The following is a 26,899-nucleotide window of genomic DNA, read 5'->3' on the forward strand; positions in this document are numbered from 1 at the left end:
TCATAGCGGAGTCACACATTGCACCGCATTGCGCCGGGTGTGTGATAGGGCTCAAGGTGTAAATATTTTGCAGCATGCCGCAATTAGCTATTTATTTCCAGGAAATACATATACAAATGCTGTTTGACTGCTCATAACACATTGCAAAATCAATTCAACATCACCAATGACTAATTTTAGTGGAAAACGAATGCATTGTTAACACTTTCGTTTCATTAATAGTGCAACATTAGCACTGGCTAATTTTAGTGCAAAATAAATGCAGTCAACGCACTGGTCATGCCACATACTACTAAAAATGTAACAATAACAGATACATTTAGTACAAAAGCAATGCATACATCGAGCACCAATTCATGACAAGTTATTTCTTAACAACTTAATGTACGAAAGACAAAGGCACCGACTCTGTCAGAGACCTTTTCAGACACAGATTTAACCGCTGGTCAAAAAGCTGCCCCAAATCTTGCTCAATTCGCACCTTTTTCATGGTTACTGCTCATCTTGGTTATCAGAAGTCTCCTTACACTGCGTATATTTTAACCGCACTCACCTGAGATGATGTTTACACGTGAAGTTTGCTGCACCTCCACGGCTGCGCGCTCGGTGTGTTACACGGTTTATTCACAATCGCAAAACATGTCTGCAGCAACGCATTACAGAGGACAACAGCCAATCACATTACTTTTTCAGTGTTGCGTAAACGCGATTGGCTATCAGCTGCTCGAGGGTATTTGTATGGTGTGATCTAACTGGCTGACAACTGTGTGACGTTTAAAGGTTCAAGAAACCCTTGAGTATCTTTTTAACAGATTTTTGTGTGTTGAGCATCACTTAAGACAATGTTAGCACCTGTTAGCTTAATTGTGGGGAAAACTGGATAATTTTGAGCTTTTGTCAGCTAATTTCATCTTCCGAGTTTAAAATGATTTTTGGGGCTGGATCAAAATTGGTGACGTAGCACAAAACTGCAAGTGGAGTGATGATGCATCGGTTTTTTAATTATTATTCATAGCGGAGTTTTCTTATCTTATGAGAAGAGCCTGCTTCTTAATTATTCATGACTGCACGTGCTTTCTGAAGGCAAGACAGACCTGCCAGTGCCAAGCTGTAGAGAGCCTTTGTTGATGACTGGGTGAGACCGCGTCCACGGACCCACTGCACACAGTATTAAGCTGTTCATGAAGAGTCGTATGTGTTTGTTTCCATAATCCACTGCATGTTTTGCCCCGCGATCCTGTCAGGGCTGATACAGCAAAGCTGTATGTGTGCAGCAAGCACTTTTGTTGGGAGAGTTGTATAAGAATTGGAGAATGGCGGACTTTCTTTTATCAGTTGAGTTCGTTCACATTTAGACACATTGCTGGGCTGCTGTGTTCGCCTAAATCCTCTAGATTACCAGCAGGGCTAATGGTTGAAATAGGCAGGGCAAGAAACCTGCTGGACTGAGACTGCATCCAGACCTGGGGATTGAGGGAGAAGTCCTCATTTATAGTGTTTATATAAACACGATTATCTTTATAATGATATAAATTGTGGATGTGTGCAAATGAAATTATGAATAACAAATGTAGCAGGTCATTAAATTAATTACTGTTTATTTCTTTGCGTTTTACCTTTGTAAACTATAAAATCATTGGTCTCATTTTGTGAGCCAACTGACAACAGTTATTCGCTCCCCTCCTTCTCCCCTGCTCTGCTGGCCACGCCCACTCCTGCCTCTGCTCGCAGAGCTCCACACCCATTATGATGCATTTTTTTGTTTTTTTTTTAAATTCTGAGGTAGACTTGAACCGAAAGCGGAGGGTTTCATGGCCCTTTAAAGTTCACGTTGACATAAAAAAACAAATAAATTTAAATTCTTTGCAGTTTTTATTTGGTGAACCTACATTTGTGTGTAAGGCTGCCATGTAGTTCAGACCGATCTGCATAATGCGACTAGTCGATGTCAGTCAAAAAGATTCACAGCAAAGCATTAAAGTCTACTAGTATGCAACTCCTATTATCCCTCTACCGCATGGTGTTGCCATATGGCAATATAATATTTATGTTCATTTCCATGCCACTGTTTCTTTAAGACCAACATTAATTTTTAATTCTAATTAGAATTAATTTGAGAAGACCTTAGTGTAGCCAATGATGTGCTTTGGTTAAGTTACATGGCCAGAAGTGTTTTTCTGTGGCACGATTTCTGACAGACTGGTGCTTATTGTGAGTAGTTGCTGAATGCAAATGAAAGCGTCAATTAAAACAAAGGATCAAATGATGTCAGATCCACAAAAAAATCTGAAACATCACCTCCAGTAAGTTATGATGACATTTTCACAACTCAATTTTTTTTAAATCAAATTAGTTTTTTGTTAATCGATCAAATGTGTGTGTTGCCAAATGACAACACTGTCCAATAGTGGAGCGTGCAATATTGCAATGGGTTAGCTAGCTAGCAAGGTCAGCTGTGAACTTTTAAGTTGTAACAATAATAACATGAATGCTAATAATATAATGTTAATTAGTCGTATGATAATGGCATTAATGGCAATACTACTTTTGAATAGATATAAATACAGGAAACAGTGTATTAGCGAGCACCACCATGTTCTATGGTAAGTGAAAGAAGAAAAGGACAGAACTGGCTCTTCCTGCAGATGAAAGTGAAGAGGAGATGGGTTTTAATGATCATGAGAATGATGCAGATTGGACCTTTGATAAAAGCAGTGATGGAGACAGTTCAAGTTAGCTCTGAGGCAGATAAGACAGGCATAGTATAGTATATAGTACAATATATAAACATTGTTAGCTAGTAGCTACATTATTCTGATGCATCTGGATATACCAGACTTGTTATTTATTTGTTATAATATTTACTAGAGAAAATATTTATACTGACTATGTTGTATACATGATAATACAATATTGTGATTTGTTTTTAATAATATTCAGCAAAAAAGAATGGAATAAATGAAAGCTGTTGGAATATCAGTTGTTGGAAAGCATGTATAAGGTGTCATTTATAAGTTCTGTGTTTAAGCTTATAATATTGCAACACCAGTTAAATCATTTCAAACAACAACATTATTAAATAAAAGGAAAGTTTTAAATTTGAAATTTCTACGTTAGATCCATTGTTGGACATTGTTGCCATATGGCAACATATAATGAATTACCTTTAAAAAAAAATTAGAAATTGTTTTTTACAGCACTTCAAGTTAAGCCGTTTTAAGAAAATAAAATATTTGTAAAAAATGTATAGATCTATCATAATGCGTGCAGTAGAGGGTTAAATATGCTCCCACTAGGTGGTGATATTACAAAACATGGAGTGAGTTTCTCTATGTCTACAAAACTCTCCTCACTACTTAATAATTTGTACGAATTCACAAAATTGACAGATTGTATAGCTGATATTTAAAATAATGGATAAATAGTAACATTATATTACTTCATTCAGATAAAAAGGAAGTCTTTCTTATTGGACTACCATGCAAAAACCTACTGTAGAGTGTACTTGAGGGTCCTCGTCGTCAGTGGAAAAATTGGGGGTGATATTTAATAGCAACCTGCAGTTTGAAGGCCATATTTTAAGTATGTCTTCTACTAGTGTATGTTTACATCACAGCCCTGCTTGTGCCAAGAGCACTGGTTTTGTAAATAAGAACTTTCTCGTTTGCTGGTTTCATCTAGTTTTGGTGCAAACACAGCAGTTTCTAGAGCGGAGCGCATTTATTGAGTCTGTCCCACAGCCACAGAAGCACCTGTACACATTTAGCAGGGCGTAATGGTTTGGTAAGTAATGAAACGTACAATTGTTGAAGAATCATGGCTCTGAGTGCTGGAAACTCCAGTCGACCGCGGTGAGGGATTGGTGGGGGTAAATAGTTTCCTCCTGCAGGTAACGGAAGACTTAGATTCTAGATCGCAGGGGGAGTTCGTGCTTTGTTTACAAGGCTGCATCAATAATTACTTAATAGCTGTTTATAAAAATGTCTGTGTCTGTAATTGTTAATGTATTTATGATATGCATCCAGCTTATAATGGAGTGCTTGATTGATTGCTGCTGAATGTGAAACGCACATGAATACATATTTAGATAAAAAAAGAAGAAGAATTTGCAAATTTTGCTGTGAATTCTCTGTAAGTAAGTTACTTGAGTTTTTGGAAGACTGTATTTATGCATTACGTAGGCTGGTGGTTCACAATGAACTCCATTGTCCAACATGATATCAAAGGACCCTCTATAGGCACAGATATTTCTGGCAGTTCTGCTTTAATTGAGCTGCTTGTTTTCAACGTTATGAACAGAAACTGGGTATTATTGATTTATTTAATGAGTCACAGTTCATTTTATGATTCCTGAATTATCAAGAACTGTTTGTTCTTTTTTATAAACAACAACATACTAAAAGTAAATCACTAATTTAAGTCATCCTGGACCCCTTTGTAAGTTTGCTGAGGCCCCCTAGTGGGCCTCCGGCCCCCTTTTTAACTAAAATGCTTTTGCAGTTGTGTAATTCAAGGTTTGTAGTATGCGGCTACTAAATTTGTGTTAACCTAAACTTATTTCCACCAAGTACCAAGGAAATATTCTTCATTTTCATGTGTCATATATATATATATATATATGGAAATATATAATAAATATTAAAACTTGAACTAAAATTAACATAAAATACAAATGAACATAAAATAAAAAAATCTAATGAATTATAGAAGCTGTTTACTGTAAGTAAATTACATTTTTTTTCATTTCATTTGATCTAATATTTTTCTAATAAATACAAAAAGAACAAGTACACTTAAAAGAGACAAAAAGGTTTTTACCTGAGCACAGTGTGAAAGTCATGAGTTTTATTACTTGTATTCTTGCTCTTACAGTTATTTGAATGTTTAGTGCCCAGTAATGACTTTGAATTCTGTCATATCACATACAGTTGAAGTCAGAATTATTTGCCCCACTTTGATTTTTTTTCACTTAAATATTTCCCAAATGATGTTTAACAGAGCAAGGAAATTTTCACAGTATGTCTGCTAATATTGTTTTCTTCTGGAGAACGTCTTATTTGTATTATTTTAGCTAGACTAAAAGCAGTTTTACATTTTTTTTAAAAGCCATTTTAGGGTCAAAATTATTAGCCCCCTTATGCCAATTTTTTTTTTTTGATAGTCTACAGAACAAACCATCATTATACAATACCTTGTTTAATTACCATAACTTGCCTAGTTACCCTAATTAACCTAGTTAAGCCTTTAAATGTCACTTTAAGCTGTATAGAAGTGTCTTGAAAAATATCTAGTTAAATATTATTTACTGTCATCATGGCAAAGATAAAATAAATCAGTTATTAGAAATGAGTTATTAAAACTATTATGTTTAGGAATGTGTTGAAAAAATCCGTTAAACAGAAATTTTTGGGAAAAAAAATAAACAGGGGTGCTAATTATTCGGACTTCAACTGTATGTATGCTAGTATTTAATTTATGTATGATAATTTTAATGACTATTTTATTTTATATATATTGTAGTCATCAATACTGCTATACATTTATACCCAACAAGTCCACATTGATAGATTTAAAGTTACACTTTAAAAGCACAACATGTAAGTCTTTTTCATTGAAATATCCAAAAACTTCTAGAACAGTGTTCTATATATTTCTGACTTGTGTACTTGCATTATTCAATAGATCGATTCAAAGAATGTTCAAATCTAGAGAGACAAAAACTAAACAATTTTAACTTGAACACAAACTGTGTCTTGTGTGGTCATGATAATGACATCACACATCCTCAAATTCCAGTTTAGTTTTATACTAAACTTTATTGTGGTGGTCTGTTTGTTGAATTTAAGTTACATTGCATATCTACATGTCAACTAAGTATTAGATTATAAGTAGACTGTTAGGTTAGGTTTGGGTTGAGGTTAGGTTTAGTGTAAGTTTACATGTACAGTACCTGCAAAGTTTCTCATAGTCAGTTAAATGTCTGTGGAAAGAACAGTATCAACAGATATTAAGCAGACAGTCTACTAATTCTCAAATGGACCAACAAAATAAAGTGTTACCAATATATTTAGTATGAAAAAACAGTGCTGCTGCTTCTCTATGTGATCACGAGTGAAAGAATCAGAAGCTGTTGACTGTAGCATAATAAAAGCTCTGCTGTTTTTTTTTTTTTTTTTAATTTATTTATTTATTTTTACTGTTGTTTTGTTTGCCGTGTTGAGTCTCTCATCAGCCTTATTAGAAGTGTCAAACACGAGTGATTTACATGTAAAGTCAATGCAAAGACGTGCATAGACATATAAATGAAATCAGAGTCACTGGGCAGACAGAAGCCCTGCCCATAATGCGAATCTGTGTCTATTGTGAAGGGAATTTGACGTGCAAATGAAGCAGATTTGACATGCGAATGAAGCGAGTAAACTCAAAATGTTTACAAGTCTATTTACAGTCGAAATAGCGCAATTTATCCATGCATTCTGTGTCTGGTGTGGACACAGCATAACACTGCTTCAGACTACCATAATAAAACATCTTGACTACATTAGCTCATGGTGAGGATGTAATGAAGACCACAATTCCCATGATTCCACATGATTCTAGCAGTTAAATTTATATACTGTTCTTTTAAATAAGTACACTTTTGTACTTTGTAGGTAGTTATGTGTAAGGTACAAACTTGGACCTGTTAGATTCTAACACACAGCTCTTGAAAAGATGAGGTTGTATACAGTATAGCCCTAAATAGTACAATAATAACTATTTATTTATTTAATGATCACTATTACTAACACTCCTAGTTGTGAACTTACTCTTTGAATTCAGGTTGACTTAAAGAGTGGGTGAGGTGGAATAATAAAGACACTTGATAGTGATATATTTGTCAAACAACGCACTTGCTGAATTGGTATATTTTTGACTTGCCCTTCCTCACTTCCCCACTTTTTCCACAAGTAGTTATGAAATCAGAATAAGAGTAATTGGAATTGGAAATGTTCTCCCTCCCTAGACGGTGAGATGTTGCTGTGTCCTGGATACTTAATTCATAACAGTACGTTAGCTAATATGGTCATGTTATGTGGATGAATTAGTATATTGTGTAAACAGACAATAGCAAGAGCCTAAACAATAGATTTCTCATGACTCAATTACCTGGGATCAGCCGGCGACACCATTATGAGAGTTAGCTGGTATTTATCAGCATCGCTTAATGTAGCTGTTATAAAATATCAAAATATGTGCTTGTCCTGCCTTTTCATATTAAACAAAGCAAACAATACATATTGAAAATCAGGCAGTAAACAAACAAATAAAAAGATGTAGAAATAAGGTTTGTCTATTAGTACAATATTACAGAACATTAAAAATTACAGGGATCTGAGAGTGTTTTGGGGCTGTGGAGAAGTTTTAACATGCACTGATTTTGTGTTTGAAGTATCCTAAAACATATTAATGGCTAAAGTGTGATAACACTGCAAACAGCACAAGCTGGGCTACAATAATACCAAGCAGCATGTTTGTATGCGATTGTGTTTGTTTTTGAGAAAGAAACGTTTATGCGTAGTTATTGAAAAACTAAAGTTTTGAAGTCACTGAAACAGGCCGTGAAACAAGGCCTTTTTCACAAGACTTTTGAGAACTGGATCATGTAGCCTAGTATTTTTGCTTCAAAATGATGTGAGAATCATCTTGTTTACTTGCTCACAGAAAACAATATAATGAATTAAAATTTCTAAGTCACTTTCTGAGTGAAAATGGTCTCATGCGAGAAGGCGTGAACTGTAATTATCAAATGCAGTGAGCCACACCTTGCCTGCGTGTCTGCAGGCTATTGTAATATCAAAGCCTCGTGGGTGTGGAAACTAGAGATAGCGTTGGTTTCATACTGATTACTTTATCAAACGGTATTTGTTTTCAACATGCACTTGCTGCATTTAAAAGTAGACACTTAAAGCTTTCTAGAGATATGCGTCTCATGTCTGTGTGTTTTGTTTTCGCAGAGTTTCAGCGCGTTTTTTACAAAGTTCACGCAGAGAGAAAAAAGACCGATTGCCCACACTGTTTATAATCCTTGTTTTGCAAAAGCACACACGTTTGTTATCATTGTAAGTGTACACAATAAAAACTAGACACCTAACAGATTCGATTGATGTATTGATCTTATCTGTACGATCAAACCTGAAAGTGTAATTTAAGTTCATTTCAGTTTTAAGAGGTGACTACTAGTCAAAACGAGTATAGGTGGACTACGACCCCAGGGGGTTAAACAGTTTTTTTAATGTTATTTTTAGTTTGCAGGATTTACGTCCTTTCATGCATGTTCTAAGTGACAAATTGCAAAAATCGCTGTTCAAATGGCCTTTATTATAATTTTTTCAGCAAAGATGCATTAAATTGATCAAAAGTAATAGCGTCTATAATGTAAAAATAAAATAAAATAGAACTTTCTATTGATTGAAGAAAAAAAATTGAAACAGCATCTGTTTTCAGCAGGAATTATAGTAAAAAATGTCCATCACGCACCAAATGGTTGTTATAATCATTTCTGTTAGATGGCATGACACTGTCAACTGAAGTAATGATGCTGAAATACATTACGTTTTGAAATATGGTACAATGGAAAATACTTTTTTTTGAAGTATTTCACAATATAATTGTTTTAAATGACACAAATACAGGCTCAGACACATGAGAGACTTCTTTCAAAAACATTAAAAGATATTATCGACCCCAAACCTTTGAAAAGCAGTGTAATTAGAAACATAAAAGTAAGCCTTGTCTTCATACAATTTTACCCATGCTGTGACTTCAAAGACTCTTATGATGAACTAATGCTGACATTTCTAGTCAAGTCAGTACAGTCATAGCCTTAAAGGTTTTTACTTTGAATTTCTTGTCAGAAAACACAGTTAAAAAAACACTATTTTACAGGTAAATTAATTAAGAAATGTCTGAATCCCTAGGGAGTGAACTAGGGAATGGATTAAGACACACAGCACACCTCCAAGTTGACGTCAGGGAAAAATAAAATGCTACAGAAGTGCAATATGTGGCCTTTGTCTGTGTTTGTTGGTATTTCTTGGATGAATGACCTAAAGTGAAGTCCCATTAGTCACCGTTAATTGAGGCCGTTTTGTCTTCTCAGGTCTATCCTTCAGAGGCTGGGTGTCGTTTTGCTTCCAGAAGGCAGTGGCTCAGAGCGAGACGCTGAGATGGACAGCCTCTATTCTCCAGTCATGACCTCTGTAAGCCCCTGCAAAGGCTGAGTGTGCTTTTCTGCTTCAGTTGCTCAGATTCAGCACCCGACAAGACAAGTAAAACAGAACGTCGCTTCAGGCGCTCAAGACGTTTGCACAGACACACTGCTTTTGAGCGCCATTGATATAAGGCTACACGATTTTGGGTGACAACAAATGACATGAAAAACAAATGACAGTCTTTTTATATATATTCTAGTTGATCATTTGGTATCAGAAGTGGTTTATATTACAGACCTCTAGATTACGCTTATTTTACCAAAAAATATGATCATGCCTTGATTTTTAATTATTTAATTAGGACAGTAAGGTCTGACTTTGCTTAGACAAAAGTCTTGCCACTTAACAGAAATAATGTAAAGTATAGAATATAAAGTCATGGTGCAGTGGAAAAAAAATTAAAATTGTGTATGACTCCCATGAGCTTGGAGGACTGCATCCATACATCTCTGCAATGACTTGAATAACTTATTAATAAAGTCATCTGGAATGGTAAAGAAAGCGTTCCTGCAGGACTCCCAGAGTTCATCAAGATTCTTTGGAATTCATCTTCAATGCCTCCTCCTCCATCTTACCCCTGACATGCTCCATAATGTTTATATCTGCTGACTGGGCTGGCCAATCCTGGAGCACCTTGACCTTCTTTGCTTTCAGGTACTTTGATGTGGAGGTATGAGGAGCGCTATCCTGCTGAAGAAAAAGCCCTCTCCTGTGGTTTGTAGTGTAATGAGCAGCACAAATGTCTTGATACCTCAGGTTGTTGATGTTGCCATCCACTCTGCAGAGCTTTCACAAGCCCCATACTGAATATATCCAAATCATGATTTTTCCTTCACCAAACTTGACGGATTTCTGGGAGAATCTTGGGTCCATGCGAGTTCCCAATCATCACAAATACTGCAGAAGACCTATTGGATGCAGTTCAACAGATGATTCATCTGAAAAATCTGCCTTCTGACACTTTTCCAAATGATCAACTAGAACTAATAAATAACCAAAAAGCCAATTTCTTTGGCCTTTGCTGTGATGACATTAGATAATACTTTACTAATTGTTTTGCGAGATACGTGCCTTCATCTTAAAGCGCAATTAAAAGACTTAACAAGGTTAATTGGGTCAACTAGGCAAGATTAAGTTTAAAATCCATTTGAAACCTTTAAAACCTCACCTTAAAATTCATTTAAAAACTGCTTTTATTCCAGTCAAACTAAAGGAAATAACACTTTCTCATGAAGAAAAAAATTAAGAGTTGAAATGCAACAGTCTCTATGTGCCATCTGAAAATTCTATATCTCTGCCTGCTATTTTTATATTCAGTTATTTTACATCAAATCAAAATCAAATCAATTTATTGTCACTTCGTCAGCAGAACGTGTACTATGAAGAGTGAAAAGCTTAGGTGCTGGCTACAGTGTGAAATACAGACAGTGTAAAATACAATAACATACTCCAAAAAACAAAACAAAATACTATTACAGGGTTTCCGCAGGATCTTAAAGTCTTAAAAAGCCTAAAATTTAAAAATCGAAATTTTAGGCCTTAAAGTCTTAAATTTGCCGTTCTAGGTCTTAAATATTTTTGCACTGGTCTAATTTTTCTGATGTCCATGTAACGCTACATCTAATGCTAATTTAAATATTTTTTTGTTGTTGTTGCTTGGTTTTCGTGGTGTTGTAGTTCTTTATTTCACTAGTCCAAATGTAATTTGCGGTATTACAACTACAAATGAGACCAACATGCAATAGCCAATCAGCTTTCTGTGATTGAACTTTGTGCGGCGAATGTGACGTCATCACTGTGTTCGCGAAGGTTCGCTTTGGGTGCGCACAACATGTTTTCGGCGGAAGGAGCTCAAAATAAAATTTTGAGACTCGAGCAAACAGTTCGTGTGGCGCCGCGTTTGATTTGAGTTAAATATGAAACACTTTGAAGAGATTTTGTCTGAAACAGGTATGACTGTACAGACATCTTTATGATCCGTTCATGCGTGATCATTAGGAAAACCAAATGACCAATGATTGGCTGAAATTATAACAGCCATGGAAAAAGAGGAAAGTTTTTGTAAAAGTTTGGAAAAACCTGAGGGATAATATTGTTAAAACAGAAAAAGATGGCATGCAAAAGTGGAGACCCAGGTGGTTTTAATATTACAGAATGTTTTTTCACCAGTCGTAGGTTTTACACTGATGTATGCATTAAAATTTTAAATTGAAAACAATTTACAAGTTACAAACTTTGATAACTGGAAATGAATATTTGAACCTATCAGTTTACAATATACTGATGCCCAATTTCTAGGCTTTATTGGTGATAATGGTCAGGAATGTTGGACCATTATTGCCTTTTTAGCTTGGTGGACAGAAACTAGCCAGACAGTAATATGTAAATTCTGAAGTGGGCAAAGTAAAATAAATTTTTTTAGTAAGTGTACTTTTTTGCTTTTATTCTTGCCATAAAAAAAATATAATTTTAGAGCAACCCATGTTCTTTTGCCATTAAATATTTAACTTTAATAGGTAGAACTGTCCAAGATATGAACAAAAGCAAGTGATGCATCAACGTTTGATTTAAAAAATCTTGAATGGTTATAAAAATCATATATTATGTCGAAACAAATTTTTACTTGCACTGCTTAGTTTAGCAGCAAGAAGAAAGTCAAATCAGAATCACAAAAAAATTATGCATCACACAACAATCAAGATGGAGACAACGGCAGCAAACAAATTACATGTTACTGTACAGCATTAAATGATATACAGTATCTATATTCGCTCGCATGTATTTTCATTATTTTTGTTTACTCATTGTATCTTGAATGGACTCTCCACTAACAGAGTGATGACCGAGCACACCATCTATAATATAAAGCCATAGGATCTTATAACATTTCTCAGACGTACCTTCTGTAGCTTCCCAAGCTTAGTAACAACATGTTTTAAACATCCTTGTTTCAGCAAACAGCATCAATCTGCTGTTGAACATTTTCCTCAGGCCAAATGTACTGAAGAGCTTTCTTCAACTGAGCAGCACTGTCTGTTCTCCATTCTTTCTTTTTTTCTGTGCCTGTACTCTACGTTCTTATGCCATTGCAAAACTACCAAAATGAGCATCTTACTGGAGACCCTCTTTACCTGATTCAAGCAAACTCTGTCTTTTGCTTTTACTCTGTCCCAGCTTTCCCACTTTGGCCCAAGGTATTCGGCGGGTCAAAAAAGCTTGGCTGTTGGCCCTGAGGAAGCCCTAACATGGCTTGATCAGACCCTAGAATTTGCTGTGGAAACTTGTCTTGGCATGCACTGGCACACTCGCTTTAGGCATGACAGTGGAAGGGCGAATAGTGATTCCACAGATCTTACAAGGGTAACACTTTACTTAAAAGGGGTGTTCATAAGACTGTCATGGCACATTTATAATCATGGCATGACATATGTCATGAATATGAAGGAGATTGCATGCTTATGATAACTGTCGTTAAATGTTATTTACTCAGTTATGCCATTTTACATGCAAAGGTGAAATTGATGTTATGACAACTTGTACATACAGGCTGGGAATCGCACACTAGATGATAAGCACAAACGCATCATGCAGCTCTAATAAAGTTAAACCTTGTTCCATTCAGTGTCTCTCCACGGCAAATAGAAAGCAATGTGGTGTGCTACGGTGGTGCTTCTTGCTGGAAAGAAGCCTGTACTCCTGTATGACTCTGTACTGTGTGACAATGAAGCACGTCAATGAAGGCGGAGTTCCAGAACACACCCACCAATTATATACAGTGCTTCCCACAGGTTTGGAATTTACTTGCGGTGGTGGCCGGATTGAAACACACCATTGTCCCACATAACATAATTAGTTAACTATGTGCGACAAACAAAACATTATTTAATTTAACAATAATTTCATTTATTATAACACTTTTGTACACTGTTTCTTTTTAATGGATTAAAGTAAAAAAAAAATTGAATAAAACACTGTTGGGTTAAAAAAGGAATCCACTATTTCTCTTACTTTTATGCTATTCAGGAGTCATGAGCACCCACTGACAGGTCAAATGTTTCTATCTTTCTCTTTCAAGTTCAAAGCAAACTTGAATGCCAAAGCACTTTAGATATGTATATAAATGCCCAATCCTAGTTCTACCCCTTAGCCTTTCCATTTCCCTCTACCCCTCATTTTGCGCCGTCCTGTAAAGGGGTAGGAGTGTCCCAACTCTCTTTATCTTGAAGACGTATGGCTAAGCGGAAGGGGTAGATAGCTCTTCGAACGAAGATTTTTCAGGATCACATTCCAAACCAAGGGGCAAGAAAATTTCCCAGAATACACCAGACACAACGGCAGGAATAACATAATATATGCCTTCAGTGATTTACTGAAGATAAATACCAAAAAATAACACAACTGGAACAACTACAGCAGCCGGGATCGTTTGATCTCATATGAAGCAAGAGATTGCGATGACATATGATGACGTGCAGGGGCTGTAGTGCTGTCCCATTTCGTAGGGGTACATTTTGAAGCCTTTCCCCTTCACACTCGGTTTTAAGGGCCAAGGGGAAGCGTAAGGGGTAGGGGTACAAAAATAGAATTGGGATTGGGCCAAAATAGCCAATGTAATATAGCCTAATGACATCATAAAAATAATAAAAAATACAGCAAATAAGAACTAAATGACAGAAAAAGGAATAATCTCAACGGATTCTAATAATTACAAGATTAAAATGTGTAGATTATTAAATAAGGCAAATGCGTTGATTTAACTATTTCTAATGGTGTACATATATTTTGCAGCCAGTTTAGACCAGTCATTTTGTCCTCTGAATATTCTTTGCATTTAAAAGTCGTTTAGATTAAGAATGCATTATTTTATGTTTCTCTCACTCTTGTAACTGTGCGTGCAAAGTCAGATGGGAAGCCAAGAGAAAGTAGGCTTAAATAAGGATAGTTTTTTTTTTTTAAAGCAAAAACCGACAGCTTTAGAAAGTGAAAACAAAAGCCAAATCTCAGACATTTTTAGGAGCTTTAGAAACGCTGGCCAGGCACATTTTTTGAGTCCCAAAAAGGCGCGTCTCTGTGGGTTCTGCAGAGCACTTAACAGTACCTGTGGGAGTGTTGACACTAGGGTTGGGTCGATAGACGATGCCATCGCCGATGACCGATAGACATCACAATGCTGAGCCGGCATCATGACCCTCCGCCCCGCCCCCGCCGCAGCAGCAACCCGCTCGCGAAAAATACACACAGCCCCATTTACACTAATACGTCTTAATTTTAAAATGGCATTTTAGAATAAAAACGATCCACGTCCACACGAGCGTTTCTCCTAGCATTTCTGAAAATCTCCACCCACACTTATACCTCTGTAAACACACATGACGTGACCACACACACAAATACACACACACACACACTCTGTCATGCGCTGCAAGGTATCCGTGTGTCTGAGCTCCAGGAATCAGCAGGTGCTTTGAGTAAAAAACCCCCAAGAGCAGTGCATGTCGGACAGTTTATCAAGGATGTACCGCTGGATTTATTTATGATTTGGTCAGGTAGTTGAAACGGTAGGCTACATATAATTAATATGTTATGAATTAATTAATTATTCATAAATTAATTCTCCGCTGCCTATGATGACGATGCCATCGCCCACCATGATGTTTCACATTAGACATCATACGATGCCAAATGAGAAGATTTTCCAATCTAATTGATCGATTATATTGGGCAGATACAAAATTACATGGACAAAGGATGATGTCACTAAATATACTTGGGCGGCCGTTAATACACCTGTGCTGCCCGCCCAAGTAAAGTCTATGTCTCCGTTTACAATTATACGTTTTAGTTTTAAAATGCATAAGTTTTGCTAAGGTAAATGCCTTACGTCCACACTACCCCGGAGTTTTCCAGCCCTGAAAAAGGATCATTTTGGAGATGCTGAAGAGGTCGTTTTGGTTTTAAAACACTGCTGCACTGTGTAAGTGTGGATAAGGGACAACTGAGACATCTAAAATTGGAGGCAGGGCTGCAGACATCTGATTGGGGCTTTTCCCTCTATTTTAAGTGCACAAAGTTCAGTCTTGCATCCTTTGCTTAAGTTCAGACTTCACAAGTTATATATGGAAAAAAACTCCAGAGGACACGTCGGGTAAATCTTCAAAAGGAACAGCGTACTTTATAACCTCATTCGCATCACCCTGGCTACGTTGTTTCACTTTCTTAACAATAAAGTAAAAAAAAAAACGTGATATAAAGAACTGCCTATTATTATTTCTATATTAACAACGACACAGACACCAAAAATGTTGTGGCATTGTGGAGCTACATTTTTATATAAGCGTCATCTTCACTGTATGCATATTTATAACAAAATTTAAAAAAATAATAATAACTTATTGCGCTCAGCCAAAACGCGTTACCTGAGAACAATTAATAGATTTATAAGACCAAAGAGTCGTTAGACAGAGACTAGATTAATCAAATATCACGTTTAACAACTATAGCCTTTGTGAACTGTCTGACCTGCGCTGCTCTTATCTGGGAAGGTGCCCGCAGAGCACCCGGTGACTGTCTGGAGCTCATGTGCGCATATGCTGCAGTGTGTGGTCACTGAGTGTAAAGGAGGCCTATGTGTGGGAAGCACTGGTATAATCATCATGGACCAAATTGTAGCTCAAAGGTGTTTAGGATCAAAACGAACTCTCCCAAAATGTTCACTTTGAGCTGCCATTCATTTTGAAGTGACGTAATTTCAGTTCTGTTTTATTTCTTTTGAAGTTTACAGGGGCAGATGTGCACATTGTGATGTCGATGCTGAAACGACAATTTGTGCAACCCTACATTGATAGTCTCAAGACGGCAAGTCACCCACCTTTTTATAGCGGGCTAGTCTGCATTAGTAACCGGCCTCTTGATGGGCGCAGTGTGTTTCAACAATAGGGCACCTGTGGACAGCAGATGTTTCATCGGGAGGTTGCATGAGTCGCTGAACCCATTACTCTGCCTCACTGATGCCTGGAGGTGGATAATAAATCTCCCGGGCCTCCAGATTTACAGTCAGAATCACACTGTTATCTGAATTTCTGGAAGGAGCATTTTATTAGCAGTTTACGTGAACTATTTACAAGAATTTGGATGTCCTGATTGTAAGCAGGGTTTAACGGGATTTGAAATGATCTGCATTTGGTTCTTGATTGCTGATGTGTTGTAATATGAAGGGATTTGATTAGATATGTGCATATGTGTGACTTCTGACTGGCGTAAACGAACAGAGAACATAATCTGTCATGCCTGGAATAACACATGAGCTTATCAGGCTTCTCAAGATGGATTTAGTCGAGATTTGATGTGTGTGTGTGTGAGAGAGAGAGAGAGAGAGAGAGAGAGAGAGAGAGAGAGAGAGAGAGAGAGAGAGAGAGAGAGAGAGAGTTAAAGATATAGTTCATGCAAAAATTTAAATGGTGTCATTTACAAGGACTGTTCAATACATTTCAAAACGCATACAGTGGGGGAAATGAGTATTTAACACATCACCATTTTTCTTGTCAGACATATTTTTAAAGGTGCTGTTGAGTTGAAATTTCAGCTTAAAGATGACTCTCATATGGACAATGAAGTCACATGCATTTGCTCAGGAGTAATTTCTTCACAGACTTCAACAGAATGGATTCTGTGGGTTTTATCTATCAAATCTGATCTTTTCTTTGTATTCTCTATTGAATTCAAGCCAGGTGATTGGCTGGGCCATTCTCCAGCTTAATTTTCTTTCTCTGAAAGCATTTGAGAGTTTCCTTGGCTGTGTTTTGGATCATTGTCTTGCTAAAATGTCCACTCTGGTTTCATCTTCATCATCCTGGTAATGTAGATGTTGGGCTGAAGCAGGGAATAATATCTTGCAATGAGGAAGGGCGGAGGGTTGCTGAATAACATTTGAGAGATTTCAGCTGCTGTCTGGGCTTTCACTGCCTTTCTACACCTTCCTTCCTTCAGGTGTTCAATACTTTTTTCCTGTGTCATTTTCATTTTACACACCTTCATATGTAAACTAATTAGATTAGTTTTCTTGTCATTTATGTATATCTTTGGTTGCTATCAACATCTGGTGAATTTTCAAGGCAACAGCAACTTTAGAAATGTTTTTTGAGAAAAATGGTGACGTGTTGAAAACTTTCCCCCCTCTGTATATTATTCAAAACACATACTTTGTTGTGTGAATAAGAAAAGGACATTTCAATGCAGCCTTTTTATACTAAAATTAGACTGTCAGAGGAGGCTAATAAAAGGAATAGTTCACCCACAAATTTAATTCTGTCATAATTTGCTCATGTCACATCAAATCTATCATTTTTAATAACTGCAAGAATGGCCATAGTGGACATTTGAACCATTTACATAAAACAGATCATATCATTACACAATATTTACATTTAAAGCTTCTATTGAGAGTTTAGAATTGAGATGTGAATGACTGTCATCATATTTTATGAAGTCATTAAACGCGGGGAAGGTTTTTTTTAACTGCACTGATAATGCTGTTAGGTCTGAAATAAATTTATGATTTTGCGAGTTTAAGAGTTTAAGTTAGCAGAAAGTTGCTAGGCAGCAGAAGCATGCTTATTCAAAGGCACAGGAAAAAGTGGACGCTGAAATGTACAGTATGCAGTCAATTTGAACTTTTATGGCCATTCAAACATCAAATACTCAGAACTTTTTTTTTAATAGCGTTAGAATGAAATATACACACATTTAGAAAAGCCAGGGTACTATAGTTACATGGCTTTTATTTTAAAAAGTTATTAAATTGCAAAATGTTAAAACAGTCAATGGTAGTACAGTGTTAATAGTGAAAAAAAAAACACAATTGTTTAGATTGACATTTTAATGAAATTGAGACATTTTTGTTCCTGCACTGAAAGTCCAAACTTCTTACTTAAAAAAAAAAATCATAAATAATAAAAGCAAATCAGTTCGGCCCAATTCTATTTTGTACCCCTATCCCTTCCCCTTGGCCCTTGAAACAGAGGCTACACATTTTACCCCTAAGAAAAAGGATAACAGTACAGCACCTGCACACATCATCATATGTCATCACGAGCTCTTCATATGAGATCGACGATCGCGACTGCAGTTTCATATTATTTGGTATTTAACCTCAGGAAATCACTGAAGACAACGATATTGTGTTATAATAACGATATAATGTGGCAATAAGCTCAATAAGCTCTTTTTTCTACTTCCTGCTTCGCTACTGTTCGGACGTCTTTGCCTACTGCTCCGCTCTCTGCTCACTTGCTTTTATATCTTAAACCCTAATTTTAACTTGAGCCTATCAGCACAGTGCTCAAACGACACAACTTGATGATCAGCATCGATTCTACGAACTTTCTGGAATATAGCTTTACTAACAAGAGGGGAATTATCGTCTAAACAATCCTCCCGCTACCAGCTATCAGCTGCTCACATTCCTGAGACGGGAAAACACAGCTGTGAAAATGCCTCTGGATCGGATTAATTCAGATTCTCACTGCTGTACAAACTGCCACAAACTTCTACAAAAGATTGCAGTTCTTGAAACAAAGTTACTTGCGATCCAACCAGAACTGCAGCGTCATTGTGGACGCTCACAGCAAATAGCCGGTGAGTCCCATAAATCTATTCCTACCACTATTCCGAGCACTGAAAAACAGATTAAAGCTGTTGAAAATGAGCATTGGCATAAACAAGGTGCGAGACCAAAGGGTACTCACGGGGTCAGATCATACGCTGCCGCATTAGCGTCCTCTACCCCAAATACAGCTCGGACTCAAATACAGCTTCAGAACAGATATGAAGTATTGAGTAATATGGGTGAAGAATCCCCAAATGCAGTCAGACAGAGATCGCATGACTCAGCAGCTAACTCTGCATGGAACAGAGGCTCAAGGCCGACTAGACAGCGGCATTCTGCTCCGATCGCACCTGAGATAAGAACACTAGTTGTAGGAGATTCAATAATCAGGAATTTTAGGAGCAAATCTACAATGACATACTGCTTCCCTCATGCAACAGTTTCTGATGTAAACAAAGAACTTAAGGAAATTCTGAAGAAGCACAAGACTGCAAAACGGATTATCATCCATGTGGGGAAGAATGATATTCGGAAGGAACAGTCAGAACTGCTCAAGAGAGATTTCTGTGAGCTCTTGGAAACAGTTGAAAGAGTGAAAATTCAGCCGTTCATCAGTGGACCACTCCCTGCAAGAGGGACAAACATGTTTTCACGGCTGCTTGGTCTAAATGTATGGCTGCAGAAAGCATGTAACAGGAAAGGACTGAATTTTATTGACAACTTCAATCTCTTCTGGAACCAAAGACAACTGTTGACATCAGACGGCCTTCACCCAAACAAACTTGGTGCAAAGGTACTAAAGGACAATATCTTCTTCTCCCTCCATCATCCATCAGCTGTATGTGCCACTGACCTCAATCCAAATGGCACATACACACCCAGCAAATGTCCAGATGACCACAGGACCTCAAATCAGCTCCCGAGTGGACTTGGGGCTGACGCATCACCCAAGGACAGTGATAACGCCACGCAGCCAAAACACCCACTGTTGATAGAGACACTATCGCTGGCCCTCTGCTCAACACAGACAGACTGTGACGCATCAGAACAGCATCATGTCTCGTCACTAAAAAATGATCCTCAGGAAAACACCCAGGAAAACATATTTCAGCACCCAGAATCTCCAGAGCCACAGCCTCTGTCACCAGACACGTTCCCATTATCACCTTGCTCGCCTCTCTTGGGTTTCTCAAAAAAGATGGAGGAACTGGTGCATGCTGGAACTAAACTTTCACACTCCATCGCCGCAAGCCCCCAGTTACCAACCAAAAAGCGGCCTGCTCCACAACCACCTCTGAGCCCACGTGGAAGAGCCCTCCGACATTTGCCCCACCGCCAGGGCCCAAACAACAACGCACCATCCTCAGCTGGTGAACAAAACTGCTCTCCATGATGTGTCTCGGGTGCCTGCTTAGATAACAGTGTCTTTATCAGATGTTTACAGAACAAGCAGGAACCCAGTGTGCCTGTAGCTTTCTCTACACATATATGTGTTGTATTACGTGACAGAAAACCGAAGACTTGTTCAGGCCGTATAGCAAATCACTCAAATCTTGTGTCTATTAAATATAAATCTGAGACTACTGTAGCAGAAACAGCTAAAACTGTTAAGTTAGCACTTTTAAACATCCGATCACTCAACAATAAGTCACTTTTAGTCAATGATTTTATCAGCTCAAATTGCCTTGATTTTATGCTTTTAAATGAAACTTGGCTAGATGACAGCTGTAGCGCAGCAGTTCTGAATGAAACAGCTCCTTTAAACTTTGACTTTTTGAGTGTTTGCAGAGCCAATAGGAGAGGTGGAGGCATTGCTGCCCTGTTTAAAGATGTCTATGAGTGTAAACAAGTGTCATTTGGTGACTTTTTGTCTTTTGAATATCTGAGTATAGCACTAAAAGGTGCTCCACGTATCTTACTGATCATTATCTACAGACCTCCAAAATATTCTCCAGCTTTTATTGATGATTTTACAGAGCTGTTATCAATAGTAACCTCTGAATTTGACTATTTTACCATTGCTGGGGATTTTAATATTCACATTGATAATCCAGAAATCAATGCTGTAAAAGAACTGATGACTGTTTTGAACACTTTTGATCTGACTCAGCATGTTCAAGGACCCACACACAATCGTGGACACACTCTTGATCTACTTATAACTAAGGGTTTACACATTTCATCAACTGTTGTTAAGGATGTTGCACTATCTGATCATTTCTGTATTTTCTTTGATATATTGATCACTCCAGCTATTAAAGACAGATCTGTCTCTGTCAGAAAGAGATGCATAAATGAGAACACTAATGAGCAGTTTATGAAGGCCATATCGCTAGCACCAAGTATATCTGCAGACTCTGTTGATTCTCTTCTTGATTTGTTTAACTCTAAAGTTAAGAATGTCATAGATGACATTGCTCCTGTTAAAGCCAAGAAGATAACTAGCAGCCAAAGGGGTTCCTGGACTAGGTCCCCAAGAATTCAAATGACGAAAAGACAGTGCAGAAAAGCTGAGCGTATGTGGAGAAAGACGAAACTAGTAATCCATTATAATATCTATAAAGACAGTCTTCGTGCTTTTAATATGGAACTAAAAACTGCTAGGCAGACTTTCTTTTCAAGCCTTATAAACAGCAACGTAAACAATGCTCGTAAACTCTTTGCAACGATAGAGAAACTCACAACCCCCCCAGGTGGATTCCCAGTGAGCTACTCTCTGAAAGCAAATGTAATGAGTTTGCTCATTTCTTTACTGACAAGATCAATAATATCAGAAAGGCAATCAGCTCATCCAATCAGCCAAATTGTGTCGACGTCAGACTAGCTCAACCACAACTTAAGAAATCAGACATTATGTCCGATTTCATGGCAATTAATGGCAAAATCTTAGAAGAGATCGTGCAAATTATGAAAACATCAACCTGCAGTCTCGACACGCTCCCCACATCATTCTTTAAAACGGTATTTACCTGCTTAGAAATGGATCTTCTAAAAGTGGTAAATGCTTCACTTCTCTCGGGGATTTTTCCTAACTCACTTAAAACTGCAGTTGTTAAACCCCTCTTGAAGAAGAGCAACCTAGATAACACCATATTGAGCAATTACAGGCCCATCTCAAATCTCCCTTTCATTGGCAAAATCATTGAAAAAGTTGTTTTTAACCAGGTTAACACGTTCTTAAACTTCAAGGGGTGTTTGGACAATTTTCAATCTGGTTTCAGACCACATCACAGTACAGAGAGCGCCCTTATAAAGATAATCAATGACATCCGCCTAAATACAGATTCAGGCAAACTAACAGTGCTGGTACTGCTTGATCTCAGTGCTGCATTTGACACTGTCGATCACAGCATACTTCTGGATAGGCTGGAAAACTGGGTTGGGCTGTCTGGGACGGTCCTCAAATGGTTCAGATCTTACCTTGAAGGGAGAGGATACTATGTCAGTATAGGTGACCATAGGTCAGGGTGGACACCCATGACATGTGGAGTCCCACAAGGCTCGATTCTGGCACCACTCCTGTTCAACCTTTATATGCTCCCTCTGAGCCAAATAATGAGAAAGAACCAAATCTCCTACCACAGCTATGCTGATGACACTCAGATCTACCTAGCCTTACTGCCTAATGACTACAGCCCCATTGACACCCTCTGCCAATGTATTGATGAAATTAACAATTGGATGTGCCAAAACTTTCTTCAGTTAAACAAAGAGAAAACTGAAGTCATTGCGTTTGGGAACAGAGATGAGGTTCTCAAGGTGAATGCGTACCTTGGCTCTAAGGGTCAAACAACAAAAAATAAGGTCAAGAATCTTGGTGTGACTCTGGAGTCAGATCTGAGTTTCAATAGTCATGTCAAAGCAGTTAGTAAATCAGCATACTATCATCTCAAAAACATTGCAAGAATTAGATGCTTTGTTTCCAGTGAAGACTTAGAGAAACTTGTTCATGCTTTTATCAGCAGCAGGGTGGATTACTGTAATGGCCTCCTCACTGGCCTTCCCAAAAAGACAGTCAGACAGTTGCAGCTCATCCAGAACACTGCGGCCAGAATTCTGACCAGAACCAGGAAATCAGAGCACATCACACCTGTCCTCAGGTCTTTACACTGGCTCCCAGTCACATTTAGAATAGATTTTAAAGTATTATTACTGGTCTATAAATCACTAAATGGCCTAGGACCTCAATACATTATAGATATGCTCACTGAATACAAACCTAACAGATCACTCAGATCTTTAGGATCAAATAGATTAGAAATCCCAAGAGTTCAGTCAAAGCAGGGTGAATCGGCTTTCAGCCACTACGCCCCTCGCTGCTGGAATCAGCTTCCAGAAATGATCAGATGTGCTCCAACATTAGGCACATTCAAATCAAGACTGAAAACACATCTGTTTAGCTGTGCCTTTACTGAATGAGCACTGTGCTACGTCCGACAGATCGAACTACTATGTTTTTCTCTTCTTTTTAACTCTTTTATAACACATTTTATCAGCTTTTATTTTATTTTATTTTTATTCTGTTTGTTTTTATTTCTCTTATAATTGTTTCTTTTATTCCTATTTATGTAAAGCACTTTGAATTGCCACTGTGTATGAAATGTGCTATATAAATAAACTTGCCTTGCCTTGCCTTGCCTTGCCTTGCCTTGCCTTAACTGTACTGTGCATTTATACCATGACAATATTCATCTATGTAAACACACAAAAACAACATTAACATTATGGCAGACACTGTAAAAAGCTCATTCCCAGCCACTAGACTTTTCTGACAGGGTATTCCAGTGTCATCGAGTGACAGATGTTAAAGTACTTTACATTAGTTATTCTTAGGAATTATAGATGGTGAAATTTAGCGTTTTTATTTTTTTTATTTTAGCATGACCGTAAAACACGAACGCCGTTATGAATGTATAAAAACATGCGCTTGTTTGTTACAATACTTGCAATAATGTCAAAAAATACTAATTTGTGCATCTCCTAACTGCACCCATGCTGGCATTGTAGATGGTGTATTCTGGGAAATTGTCTCACCCCTTGATTTCGAGTGTGCTCCTGAAAAATCTCTGTTTCGAGGGGTATCTAGACCTTCTCCTTAGGCCTACGCCTTCAAGCTAAAGGGAATTGGGACACTCCTACCCCTTCACGTAAACACGCGAAACGAGGGGTAGGGGTAGAACTGGGATTGGGCCTTCATGTCATCGGAAGTGACAATCACTTGCTGAAAACCAAATTCAACATATGCTTGCTTTTATTCACCTGTAAACTGAAGTTCATCTGAGTTTTCATTTTAAGACTCACAAAATTAATTTACTAATAGATTTTTATCATTCAGAGTATTTTTTTTTAGGATTTTGTTAAAGCAATAGTTCAAAATAGATTAAAACTAGCCCATGATTTACTTCCCCTCATGGTGCAGGTATATATGACTTTCGTTTGCCTAAAATGAATTGCCACAGTCAGTTTTTAAGGCTCCATTCATCCATCATAAAAATAATCCAATCACTCCAGTGAGTTAGCTGGACTGGAACTGCACAGTAAAATAAAGTTTGAAGTTTAAGCAATACAATCACTAAAACTAACATTTAAGTAGAATTCTATAACACAAATCAAGCAAACAAAAATTACAAGCTATATTTGGGTGACACTGCACAAAGTTCCACTTGTTAACATCAATTAACATAAAAAGTACTTCTAAATCCTCAATTAAATAATATAATTTAATTTAATTGAGGTAAATATTAAATAAATCAGCATTAATTGAAACAAAATTAGATTTTTAGCATCAAGTTAATGTTTTTTTTTAATTGAACGGAACTAACATGAACAATAAGAATGTATGTTTATTAATTACTGCATTGCTTAAAGATAATGGTAGTGATTATACTACTTAATGTCAAACAAATAAACTGTACTGAAGTGTGGTTACATACAGTAAATACTTTAATAACACTAAAACTATTTAAATATGCTCCCAAATTATTATAATTCTAAAGCTAGGGTGAAATAACTCAAAAGTTATGCTCCTCACAGAAAGATTACTCAGAATATTTGGCATGATTTTTATTTCATTTATTATTTTTGTCCATTTTGGATTAGCTTGACAATCCCTGGCTGAGCCATATGGGTTTAAAAAGACATGAGGGTGAGTAAAATGATGGCAGAATCATCATAACACTTTCTCCGAGCTCTAGAAAAGTCTCATTTGATTCTACAGAAGTGCCTGCTTGCTACTTTTATGTCTCTCCTCTCCTCTCTGACACTTCACTCAAATGTACGCCAGACTTCCAGTTCATTTTATTGGTCTGATTTGCAGATATAGAGTTAATTTTTTTTTCTGCTTCACGTCTCTTCCTCATCATAAAACTGTCCAGCCGCTCAATTTTCCCTACAAACATTTTTTATTCATCATTTCTCCTCTTCTGTTCCACTCCACAGTTCGTTGGTGAGCTGTTACGAGAGGGCGCCGCTCTCTGCTTGGGCATCTCTGCAGCCGAAGGTCACAGCGGGCAGTGGTTGGCGCGTGTACATCAGGCCATCAGTGACGGTCTAGTGCCCGATGTTTGCATTGTGCCAGTGGGCATTTCCTATGATTGCCTGCCACGCCACGTTATACGTTCACAGGTGACGACCTTAATATTTGCAGTACACACCATTCCATAATGACTGTCAGCTTCTGCACACAGGGCTATTAACAAACCCATAAACAAATTACAAACTGAAGTAGATTCACATTCTTCTCACAAAGGCAGACATGATGATTTTGCTCATAATGGCAGTACTGTAATCATAGACTTTGGAAGCATTTGTCAAAACTCTTTAACTCCAGTATTAAACTCAGTCTTGCGTGTAGCTTGGTTTTGATAGTGTGTTATTGCTTTTGCAAACATTTTTTTAAATCTGATAGATAGTAATAAAACGGCCTTAAAGAGATAGTACACCCAAAAATGAAAACGTACTCACTTTTGACTCTTTCACAAGTGATTCCAAACAGATATGAGTTTTGTTTTCTGTGGAACATAAAAGATATTTCGAAGAATGTTAGAAACGGGTAGTAACCATCGACTTCCATAGTTGGAAAAACATATATTATGGAATCAACTGTTTCTAGCATCTTTTGTAAAATCAACTTAGAAAAGCTCTTCATTTAAATTCTATTATCTACTGTTAGGTTAACCACCTAGAATGCCTCATCAAACGATTAGATTTGTCTTGGGAACGTTCACTGCATGCAACAATTGAACAATGTATTAGCATATTCACAAAACACTCTGGATACCACCTAGAGTTATACCAAGAACCAACCAGAACACTTCAGCAACCATACATAGTTTTAAAAGATGAGCTGATACTAAACAATTTGCATCAAGGAAAACCACTGTTTTAAGAAGGCTATAAACGAACGTCAGAGCAAGCTCCAAGTGGGCTGTACAAACCTGGGGCCTCATGTATCAACGCTGCGTAAGCGCACAACCTTGCGTACGGCAGATTTCACGCTCACGTTTGGATTTACTAACGATGAAATTAACTTGAGAATGTGAGTTGGTCCACGCCCACTTCATGTCTGGCGTACGTGTATTTCTTGTGTGAGTTTGTTTTATTTCCATTGGCGACTCCTAGAGGCGATTTGTTAAATTGCACAATACAAAGTATCTTTAAGCTGTGCTATGCCAGCTGTATGAGAGGGGATCATCCGCATGTCTAGCAGGTATATAAGGTTTCCAAACCTTATACCTTATAATTCCAAGTGCAATTTGCAGCGATCGCCAGTCTTCCCAATGTAATCGGAGCGATTGACTGTACGCACATTGCTATAAAGGCGCCATCTAAAGACGAATTTGCATACGTGAATCGGAAACATTTCCATTCAATAAATGTGCAAATAATATGTGATGCTCAAATGCGCTTCACAAATATTGTAGCAAGGTGGCTTTGGTCAACCCATGATTAATTCATCTTCACAAACAGCATGGTTGGGATGAGGCTCCAAGGTGGCAGGCACACAGTCAGTTTTAGAGTGGGCTATTGGGCAGCTGAAATG

The 26,899-nt window shown here is 37.5% G+C and overlaps 1 protein-coding gene across 1 annotated transcript in view; it reads left to right on the forward strand.

The window, feature by feature from the left end:
• gpat2 (glycerol-3-phosphate acyltransferase 2, mitochondrial) overlaps positions 1–26,899 on the forward strand; it is a 119,801-nt gene that overhangs the window by 42,881 nt on the left and 50,021 nt on the right. The window contains exons 8-9 of the mRNA XM_056463377.1: positions 9,143–9,242; positions 25,297–25,482. Coding sequence (XP_056319352.1) covers positions 9,143–9,242; positions 25,297–25,482 — 286 coding nt within the window. The remainder of the gene's footprint in view (positions 1–9,142; positions 9,243–25,296; positions 25,483–26,899) is intronic.

Source organism: Danio aesculapii, chromosome 8 (genome assembly GCF_903798145.1).
Source record: "Danio aesculapii chromosome 8, fDanAes4.1, whole genome shotgun sequence".
Taxonomy (NCBI): domain Eukaryota; kingdom Metazoa; phylum Chordata; class Actinopteri; order Cypriniformes; family Danionidae; genus Danio; species Danio aesculapii.